This window comes from Castanea sativa, chromosome 5, assembly GCF_040712315.1.
Source record: "Castanea sativa cultivar Marrone di Chiusa Pesio chromosome 5, ASM4071231v1".
NCBI classification, from domain to species: domain Eukaryota; kingdom Viridiplantae; phylum Streptophyta; class Magnoliopsida; order Fagales; family Fagaceae; genus Castanea; species Castanea sativa.
Window position 1 is genome coordinate 54,446,395 of NC_134017.1, and position 11,527 is coordinate 54,457,921.

Below are 11,527 nucleotides of genomic sequence, written 5' to 3' on the forward strand. Positions count from 1 at the left end.
CGGGCCCTAAAAAAAACTAGAAAGGAATTTAACTCCAAAACTATCTATCAATACTTGAGCCCAAAATGATTAATTTGGAAAAAAGGGCCTTCGGACTTGTGAAAACTCGGCTCTCATTTAAAAAGCCTCAAAGGGATGAGTTCAGGTTCGACCTAAAGGCTAAAGGAAAAAATAAATAAATAAGCTAATAATTATTATCTAATGATCTAAATATGTTATGATAATATTATACATTTTCCTCAATAGGATGTCACTAATACTAACTATATTTTAAAAGTTGAGATTTAAATTTAAAAAAATAAAAATGGACAAACAAAGACTACATGGTCATCTATATATTTATTTTTGGATTTTTGGATAGCTGAGTTTAGCCCTCTCTTTCATAAGACATGGTTCGAGTCCTTGTATGCGTATTCTCTTCATTTACTTTGAAATATAGAGTTAGAGTATCCATTCATAGTGAACATTTAATTTTTATGCATTTAAAAGTGTACAAGGTGTCACATCTTATAAAATCTCATTCCACCAAATAACGAATGACAATTGATTTTAAAATAGATATTTTTGAACTAGGTGACACTATTCACATATACATTTGTGAAATATGAAATTTTAAAGGGAGAAATGGATCTTCACTATGAAATAGATCCTCTCTAAATCATGAACAATTGGAAAGAATCATTTTCCACATGATCCCCTACTAATTGTGCTATTCCTTAGGGTGATGTTGATCAACTCTAGCATCCAATTCATTGAATAGCTGAACATAGCAATTGATTTGATCCACTTCATACCCATGATCTACAGACGAATTTTATAACATCATGGGCACCAATCCTGATTCTATTTTGACTAGGCAAATCTTTTCTACAGCAATGCCATCTTCAGCATGAGGCCAATTATGGCAGATGATAACAGTTAAATGCCCATATCCCACTTGAAGCAAAGAGTAAAAAAGTAAAAAGTAAAAAATCGAGGACAGCGAAGTCATACCCTTTACATAGGCTATGCTTTTCAAGCTTCTTTCTTCTGTACAATATGGCTTTCATTTTTGTTGCCTGCTCCTCCTTATCAGCAAACTTGCAATTAATACAATATTTTCTGAAGCTGCTCTTGTAACTGTGCTCTTTTTTGGTAATTAGAAGCCACGTTTCTATCCAAATTCTTCTTCACGTCTATAAGTTCAGAGTTTCTCATTTCAGCTGCAGGTATCTCAGAATTACTAAAATATCCACTGTCGCCTTGGAGTTTTGTAATGCTTGACTGGAGCTGCAAGAAAAATCATGTGATATCAAAGGTGTGATTTTAGTTGGATCATATTACTTAGCAATAACTTGTGTAACAGAGATTTATCTTTTAAAATTATCATGGGAGAGAAAGCATTATATGTACAACTGCTCATCAAGAGCAAAAAAACAATATATTACTTCATCATTAAAAAATCCACATGAAAAAAAATCTTTATCACTCTTTAATTCTGTTTTCATCCCTTTTACTTCTAGAACTATTGACACTGGGAAAAAAGCTCCATTGTAATTCCTTTTGGTAGTTCAATTGTAATTTCAGTTTCTGTCTGGCATGTATAATGTTAGATTCTTAATTTTAAAAAATAAAAAAAATTGTTCAGGAACTCGATTTTGCAAGCCTGTTAGACTCTCCATAAACATAATGGAGATGGTAGTTTGGCATGACATGAACACAAATGATTGCAACCATTGGTGAGCCACAAACCTAAAACACTTATCTCAACCAAGTTTCATTGATTTTTCAAATTGTTATAAGTCCAATACCTTCAAAATCTTAACTCCATGGCTCTAAATAACTAGTTTGAGCTTTTAACAATGCTATGTGTGTGAGGATATACAACCTCTGAAGTCTTAAGTTAAAATAAGTTGTTGTATATACAACATACAAATTTCCAAATTATAATGAGAGCTCATAAGCCAACTGAAAGAAGAAAGAGATCTCCAGGGAGGGCAGGAGTCTAGCTTCTATGCAGTATTAACCACCACTTGAGAATCCCTTTCAAAGGACGTAGGCACATAGCTTTTCAATCTCTACATTGAATCATCTTAGGAGCTAGGCATGCTGCTAGAGCCCTCCCCATGCTAAATTTGTAGAAGAAGCAGATAAAACAGTCCATGAACATGTAAAATTACCCTAATTGTCTCTGGCAATGCATACTTCCCAGAAGATCTATCAGTTGAAAGGCTGCAATAACTTAATTTTAACCTGCTCTGAGTTCTATAAATAGAGACTACTTTAAGAAGAGTGATTTACCACCCCTGGCAATTCTTTGCAAGACTTTTGAACATCAATGTAAGATAATTGAGGATCAACAAAACCATGCAAAGATTTTCACAAGGGACATAAATTTTCCAGTAAAATAGTTACAAGGAGAAGGAAATTTTGTTAAATTAAAGAATTTGACCATCTATAAGAAGAAGCAGAAGCAAATTGGGGGAAAAAAAGGAGAAGAAGAAGAATAAACCTAGAGAAAAAGAAGAATAAATACCCAATCTTTCATGGGCAGGTTCTTTAAATGAGCCATTATTAAATTCAACTGGCAAATGAAGGCATCTTAAAATGTTTGGCCAGAAGCAGTATTAACATTTTCCATATCAGTATAACCTTTGCAAGGTTGAAGTTTATGCTCACCCAATTGAGAATCTATTCAGCGGCCTATGACCTCACCAAACAGGTTTATGACTTAGCTTCACAAGTAAACAGAGTACACCTGCCCTCTCATAGTTTAAACAACTTAATCCATTCCTTAGAAGAGGTCTCTTTGCTTCCTAGAATCCTAGTTGCTAGAGGTCTTGATTTGATATCTGATTCTTTCTAGTTGTTGTATAGTGCTCATTTCTTCTTTAGGATTGCTAAGCAATGAATGAATGAATGAAGCGCTAATTAATTAATGAAATGAGGAAGGTGGAATTCAGGAGGACTTCTCTATATAAATTTGGCATGCCCAGTGCAAACTCATTTCAAAGCCTTCCTCAGCGCATAAAGGCATACCCTATCGAGCCATTTTATTCAGTGCCTTACAGTATACTGACTCAATGATATGATAAAGTAATTATGCATCCCCTTCTCCAAACATTTGCTCAAATGAACCTTAATCACACGGATGACTTTTTTGTTGTTGTTGATAAGTTGGTAAATCTTGCCTATTCATTTAACACAAAGTTTTCAACACACAAATTTGGAAGAATCCTCCAACTCTTTAAGCGGCGATTTGGATGAACATCCACGTGTATTTCAAATAGATGACTCATTAAGTCATTTAAATAAGTTGTATAACTATCAAATACACTATGAAACTAAAAGCACGCATGGATGGTCATTTGAATCGCCAAGTAGCAGGTTGAACAATCCGAGGAAACGTCCTCAAACCAATTTGGAAGAAACTTCTGTCCATTCATTTAACTATTTCAAGGTTTGTGTAGAAACTGTCTAAGCATCAAGAATTCTCAAGCAAAACATGTTCAGTCATTACTTAAACAAAGATTGTTTGATCCTGATACTTTCTTTATATAACATATACAAAAATGTAAAATGCATACATACATATATGTGAATGTGCTGAAATACAGTAAACCAATAAACATGCTGTAATTAACAATTCATCCAAAGAATATTCAATGCAATTGGAGTTTTGACAGCCTTACTCATCACCTCTTTTACAGTATTCCTCAATTCCTCGACGTGCATTTGACATTCCACGATGAACTTCTCTACGTTTTCCTTAAACTCCTTCATCTCGCAACTCTTCGATTCGTAAAACCTATCCCTCTCCTTCTCCAACTCCTCAAGCTCCTCCACCTCACTCTTCAAAACCCTAAAAACCAAAACCAAAGAACCAAAACCTATTTCAATTACATAATTCAACCACTAGAAAATGTGAACAAAATTAAATTCACTCGCCTCAAATCTTGCGATTCTGAACAGTATTTCGCATCGAGGCTTTCAATTTGGGACTTGAGGGCCGAGATCTTGAAATTCTGCGAGGCGATCTTTTGGTCGAGTATCAAGCACCTTTGTTCCATGGCCCTGATGTTTGTGTGCTTTGATGCCAAGACCTGAGATTTGCTCGCTTGCAATTCTCTCTCTGCCTGCAATCATTTTGGTGTGTTGAACACAGGTTGACGAAATTGGGGGTTTACTCTTGTTTGGTTGGTGAGAAAATTTGTAGGAGACGAAACAAACAGAGGAGAGAGATTAGGGTTGGCATTGGGGAGCTGACCTGGAGGAGAGAGAGACGTTGGTATCTGGTGTGTTCCATTTGCTCAAGGCGCTCGCGGAATGTAGAGGAAAGCGCCATTGCGATTTGCTACGAGAAAGAGTGAGTGAGGCTGAGAGATTTTGAATTTTGAGGTATATATATATGCCTATCCATACTGTTGAGGAGGAATAGTGCGACTATGTCAACGTGAGCTCAATCTCGTGGTCAAAGTCTATAGGCCGTATTTGAAAAACAAGAATTTTTTTTGGGCGTAAATGCACTTTTGGTCGTTATATTTTGGGGTCATTTTTATTTTGGTCCTTATATTTTATTTTTACTATTTTTAGTCCTTAAACCAATTAACACGTGACATTTAAGTTCTTACCGTCACCCAACTAACAGAAAATGCTGACGTGGCTAATGGCACAGTAAAATAATAATTAAAAAATCTATTTTGGTATTAAAAAATTGCCACGTCAGCGTATAAATTAATTTTAAATTAAATAAAAAAAATTAAAAACAAAAAATTGAATATGAACATCAACAACAACAATCCCAGAATCAAGAACATGAACATCAAACCTAGAATCAAGAATATGAACACCAAAGAACAACACCACAACAAATAAAAACAAACCTCTAAAATTCCACACCCAAAACGCACAACACCACTAACAACAATTCACAAACCCAAACTTTAGGAACAAAATTTAGCAATGAAAACAAATAAACAACCCTAAAAAAACCTAAATTCCCAAATCTGAGAAAGCAACCCCCACCTGCTACTCTCGACGATCACGAGGACGAGGGCGGCGAGCACGACCAGGGTTTGAATTTGAACTTGAATTTGAGCTTGAAGCTCGCTCAGCAGCGGGAGGAGCGCAAGGAAGGCGAAGGAGAAGGAGAAGGTGGAGATTCGGTCGCTGATGGTGCCAGTAGTAGTAGATCAAGTTACCGATCTACTAGCAGTATCCGCGAGATCGATTTGGTGCCGTCTGATGTGATATACGATCTGCGGTGCATCGCGGAGAGGATGATCGCCGCCGGTTACTTGCAGGCCGTGAAGGTTTGCGTTAGGGTTTTGTTCGCGAGCGAGAAGAAGCTTTGCGAGCCGATATCGACGATGCGTGCTTCGTCGAGGCCGTGAAAGGTCCGGCGATTCAGCTGTTCAATCTCTTCGAAGCGATCAGCATTAGCCGCCGATCGCCGGAGAAGCTGTTCAAGATTTTGGACTTACACGACGCTTTGATGGTTTTGATTCCAGACATCGATATCGTGTTCTTGATTCTGGGTTTGTTTTCATTGCTAAATTTTGTTCCTGAAGTTTGGGTTTGTGAATTGTTGTTTGTGGTGTTGTATGTTTTTGGTGTGGAATTTTAGAGGTTTGTTTTTATTTGTTGTGGTGTTGTTCTTTGGTGTTCATGTTCTTTGATTCTGGGTTTGATGTCCATGTTCTTGATTTTGGTTTGTTGTTGATGATGTTCATATTCAATTTTTTGTTTTTTATTTTTTATTTAATTTAAAATTAATTTATACGCTGATGTGGCAATTTTTTAATACCAAAATAGATTTTTTAATTATTATTTTACTGTGCCGTTAGCCACGTCAGCATTTTCTGTTAGTTGGGTGACGGTAAGGACTTAAATGTCACGCGTTAATTGGTTTAGGGACTAAAAGTGGTAAAAATAAAATGTAGGAACCAAAATAGAAATGACCTCAAAATGTAGGGACCAAAAGTGCATTTACGCCTTTTTTTTTTTTATACAAAAAAATTGGGATTAGTTAAACTATGCCAGTCCTGAGTAGGACGCTTGGGTTAAAATCCATAATTTTTGGATACAGTTAATCTTTATGGATGCCCACCAATAAAGGACGGCTAGCGATAAACAAAAATTATTATTGCAAACATTGAGTTATGCGGAACACATTCTAATTAATATGGTAGGATTTTTTTTTTCAAAATAACATCCATTTATAAACAATTTTGTTAATTAGCATCATTTCTAAACTATATAGCAAACTAACATCTCGAGGCTAAAGGACTCGAATTAACAGTAGCAAATTGACTATCACAGACTCGATTTGTATTAAAATTCACTGTGGAACTTGAGTATTAAACACTCGATTTTCACAAAAGAAACCCAACAAACCTCGGTCTCTTCCTCTTCCTCTTCTCCCTTTGAAAAAAAATCCACGACAACCAAAGAAACAACAAACCCAGTTGGCTAAACAAAACACTGAAAGCAAAAACCACAAACCCAGTCGGTAAACCCACAAACCCAGCAGTGAATCCACGAACCAGCAAACCTAGGCGACGAACCCAAGCAACAAAACCCAAAACCCACAAATTCAGACAGTGAACCCACGAACTCAGATGTTGTGTGATTCCTCAGCGAAGGTCATTTTCCTCTGTTTTGCTCTTTTTTATTTGTGTAGACTAGGAACTCAAAAATCTAATACTCGAGTTCCACTAGAAATCGTTTCCTGTGAACTCAATTGAAATCGACACCTACAATCTTAATTTGCTATGGTAAACTCGAGTCTAAAAGATTCGAGATGTTAGTTTTTTATATAGTTTGAAAACGATGCTAATTAACAAAATTGTTTTAAAATGGATGTTATTTTGAAAAAAAAATCCTGAAATTGTATTTTGAAAACATGAGTATTATACACGCATAGTGTTTAACTAATAGTCTAATACTACTCTTAGGAACAAAAAATAAAGAGTAAAAAATATGAGAGCTTTGATTGTTTGAACTTTGAAGTAGTTGATGAGTGAAGGATTATAGGAGGAATGTTAGGCATTGAAGAAATTTTTTTATACTTTAAAAAAAAAAAATTAATTACAATAGTATTTAAAATTTTTGGTGTTCCCACTAGAGTGTTAGTTTCATGTTTAAGGGCATCAAGAATGATACACCACCTTTTCATAAAGGTAAGGTACAAAAACATCTTATTTGTGTGATTTTTAGAAAAGAATATATATATATATATGTGTGTGTGTGTGTGTGTGTGTGTGTGTGTGTGTGTGTGTGTGCGCGCGCGCGCGCATCTGTTGGGGTTTAGGGTATTAGTGAGTGTTTTGAGATGGTTTTAATTTTCACATATCAATGAAACTACAAGTTTATCGATGTGATTGTCAGTGTAGCAATAGCTTGTGTTAGACATCAATGACCTTTCTTAAGATCTTGTTTTTATAATTTGAATCCACTTTCAAAAGGGTGTTGTTCGATACTAGCCTAATTAAGAGGACTTTTAGAAAAAAAAAATTAAGAGGACTTTTAAGCTATCAATACTAATACTACTAAACTATGCTATTTACCACCGCGCACCCTTGGTGCAGTGGTCACTCCACAAGTATAAATGCTTGTGGGGTGTTGGGGGTAAGGGCTGGGGTTCAAGTCTTCAAGAGGGAGCTTCACACACATATACACTTAGATTAGGCTAGAATAGAAATTCTATCTTGTATATATATATATATATATATATATATATATATATATATATATATATATATATATAAACTATGCTATTTTAATTGCTAAGGAGAAAATAACTAACAACTATTGATGAAATGTGTAAAATGCCACATTCTAAGGGATCAATGAAACTACACGTTTGTAGGAAAGTTGAATGATTCAAGTTTTTTCCAAAATTTTAAAAATAGAACTGTTCAAAAAAGAACCAAAAAATGGAAAGGTTCGAGGTCTTAAGCTAAGGTCCAATTGAGGTTAAATCGAAGTTTGAACCGTGATAACATTATAATTATATAATAATAAACTAAAATATGAATAGATGAAACAATTTTTTTTTAAAATGAACAATCTTGATTCAAAGAATCTAGGACAATAAAATAATTTTCAAGCATATTTTACAACTTAGACAAGAAATTAAGTTAGAAAATCATACAGCGTAAAAACTGAGAACAATCATTTATTTAAGGTAAATTATGAATATACCTGAAGAATTTATTTATATTTTCTTTTGATTATGGGTAATTAAAATAAAATGACATAATAAACAATTACAAATATATTAGTGAAAGTCTATTTATTTTATTGGTATGGTGTTCTTTTAATTGGTTCAAATATATTGGTTTACCAAATAGGAGCATCATGGTACCTAATTTGAGATATAATATCTGCATTTTATTGTTTTTCAAATTAAAAAATTAGGTAGGACCATGATTGAATTGCAGTTGATTCTAGTGAATTGTTTGGTTCAACCACTGTTCATATGGTTCATAGAATATGTTCACACGGTTCGTAATTAATATACTGGCTCTCAAATCATTGATTTCTAGTTAACCTAGTCGGACCCGTTGATCTGGGCGATTTTCCAAACAGCAGTAAGTTTTACTACATTAAAAGGCTACTAAAGCACATCAATGATGAACCACGATTGGTTCTAGCAAACCTTTATATCAATTGCAGTTCATACAATTCATATAATCCATTTGAAAATCCGATTTCTCATAATTAAAAAACCAGCTCTCAATCGATTTCTAGTTAATTTAGTCAAATAGTTATGAGGTTATCAGAGGACACTGATGTGAAACAATAAATTTCAATTCAATAAAACACTTTAAAGATCTATGCAATTCACCACCAAGAACTTGCTACGAATATTCTCATTTAATTTTTTTAAAAACTTATTTTAAATCTAAGAAAGCTTTATAAAGAAGAAAGAGTAATGAGAATCAATATATTACTTGCACCAACGTCTTACAACGTCCTAAAAACTTAAACGAAATACAATATGAAGATAGAAATCCTTGTTGAGTAGCTTTTGTGATATGAAAGCTATGTGTTGATACAAGGAATGAGTCCTCCACGGATCCTCTCCATTTCAAAGGAAATGGAGAGGCTCCAGTACACGGTGAGGATTCTCCCAAAATCATCCACGCTCAAAAATCATCCACGTCATTTAAAATGTTAACACCACACACTTAACTGTAGTTTGGCCTTTTAACTGGGGTTTAACTCAACCGGACAAAAAAAACCTTTTTGGAGGGAAATGGAGAAACAGAGGTGATGTACGCACTGGAAAACAAAAAAAAAACATTTTAGAGGGAGAAGTGAAACAGAGTTAGCCCATAGCTACTTCACAGATTTTAACCAAAAAAAAAAGAGCTTCACCAGATCCTTGTAGAAGTACATACGTGCACTGGAAATGGAGAAACAGAGGTAGATACATCAGTGCACTGGAAAACAAAAAAAAAACCTTTTAGAGGGAAAAGTGAAACAGAGTTAGCCCAGCCCACGTTCAAAGCTTCACAAATTTTAACCAAAAAAAAAAAAGCTTCACCTGATTCTCACAGAAACATATCCGTGCACTGTAAAACAAAAAAAAAAAAAAAAACTTTTAGAGGGAAAAGTGAAACAGAGGTAGCCCACATTCAAAGCTTCACAGATTTTAACCAAAAAAAAAAAAAGCTTCACAGAAGGTTTAGAGAAGACATCTCTGTTTCTATCTTGCCAAACAGAGGTATATCAGTAAAATATATTTATGCTTATCTTATTTGATGTTTGATAATTTTTCTGCATTTATATTGTTGTCTAGGTAAGTTTATATGGTTGTTTTGGTGGTTAATGATTGAATCTTTATAATGGCCGGATGATTCTAGGAGTATTTTTAATTTTTTGAGATAAAGATTGAATCTTTATTAGTACACACAGAGAAAAAAGCTTACGTGGGCCTAACATAAGAAAATGAACATTGAAAATTTCTTGAACATATTGTTGTTTTGATGGCCACCAATAAGATTGAACATTGAAATTTCTGTTTAGACCCCAATGTGAATTGCTGAGCAAAATTATCAAATTATATTGGTGAAGTTTGGGTTGCTGGCTTGCTGCTGAATGATTTAAATTGAAATTGAAATTGATGGAGAAGCATCTTTAATGGGGTTTACTTGGAAAGTCTTTTGCCTAAGTCGGCAAGAAAAGAGGTAGTATTTGATTTAACAATAGGAAAAAAGAGGTGTATACGTATACAAAAGCCAAGTTAAATATATATATATATATATATAGGGACAACTAAGCTCTTTAGGCTTTGGACTTGGGACAATCCCATAACCATAAGCATGGTACGTAACTTCTGCAAGGAGTATCCCTCACTCCAGGTTCTATGTATTTTTATCCACAAGGTAGTAGACTTGTAGTAGAGTCAATAGAAGGACTTAACAGATATGATCTAACGTGGTAATATCCTACTATTTTCATTTTAAATGAAACAAAATTAACCATGGTACCTAAATATTATAAAATTCACAAAATTATTCTTTAAATATACATATATATATATATATATATATATATATATATATATATATATATATATATAAGAACGTTATTTTGAGTAGAAATTGTTATTTTAAGATTCCACTCAGACGATTAATTTTTCACTATAGTTAAGCAATTAACAAATCAATAAGTAATATAAAAAGCACAATTAAGCATGACATAACATTTGGTGACAAAGTGGAAAATCAAAGAAGAATATCTTTAATGGAGAAACCACTTTGGAAAGTAGATTAGGAAATTATAAACTAAAAAACTAACTAGATTTTCAAACGGATAAAATTACATCAATAAATTTGAATTTATTACCATAAAATGTTATGGAATGGATCGACACTATAATCCTTACACACATGATCCTAATTCATAGTGTAAACGATAAGTTTAGGGGCATAATTTAAAAAAAAAAAAAAAAAAAAAAAAAATATATATATATATATATATATATATATTTCCATAGCTGTTAATATAGTCTATTATAATCGGTTCATAAGAAAATAGTATCAATGATGAGTTTATGTAAAATTAAAAAATGATTACTTGTACGCTTAATGTGGATTATGGACATATATAGAGAGGTGATCAAAAGGATACTGTTGTGGTGTTGATCACAAGGTTTAGATATTTCAATTAATAAATTTCTCTTTTGAAAAAAAAATCTCATAATAAATAAGTTGTTTAATCATAATAAGAAGATTCCTTTATAATGATTCTTGATGGCATATTATGGATGCAAGATTTTAAAGAACATGTTTATTACTGTCATGTTTAAATTGACTAGCCTTTGAGTGAGTTGAGTTGAAATCATGCTTGGCCATCTTGAATTTTTATGTTTAGTAACAAAGATATATACCATTTCTCTCATATGAGGTACATCCTCATTAGTATGTTGATCATTCATTACATCCTCATTTTTTTTTTTACATCATCCCTATTTTGAAAACATATGATAGGTGAAAGAAGATAATAAATTTATGTTCAATTTTTTGTAGGGATAATG

The 11,527-nt window shown here is 33.4% G+C and overlaps 1 protein-coding gene across 1 annotated transcript; it reads right to left on the reverse strand.

Annotated features, from left to right (window-relative positions):
* Positions 1-528: 528 nt before the first annotated feature.
* Positions 529-4,429, reverse strand: LOC142636980 (uncharacterized). The gene is made up of 4 exons (XM_075811273.1): positions 4,247-4,429; positions 3,928-4,115; positions 3,679-3,841; positions 529-1,269 (listed from the first exon to the last, which is right to left on the reverse strand). The coding sequence occupies exons 1-4, from the start codon at positions 4,322-4,324 to the stop codon at positions 1,087-1,089; spliced, it is 612 nt and encodes a 203-aa protein (XP_075667388.1). The 5' UTR covers positions 4,325-4,429; the 3' UTR covers positions 529-1,086.
* Between the last annotated feature and the right edge of the window lie 7,098 nt (positions 4,430-11,527).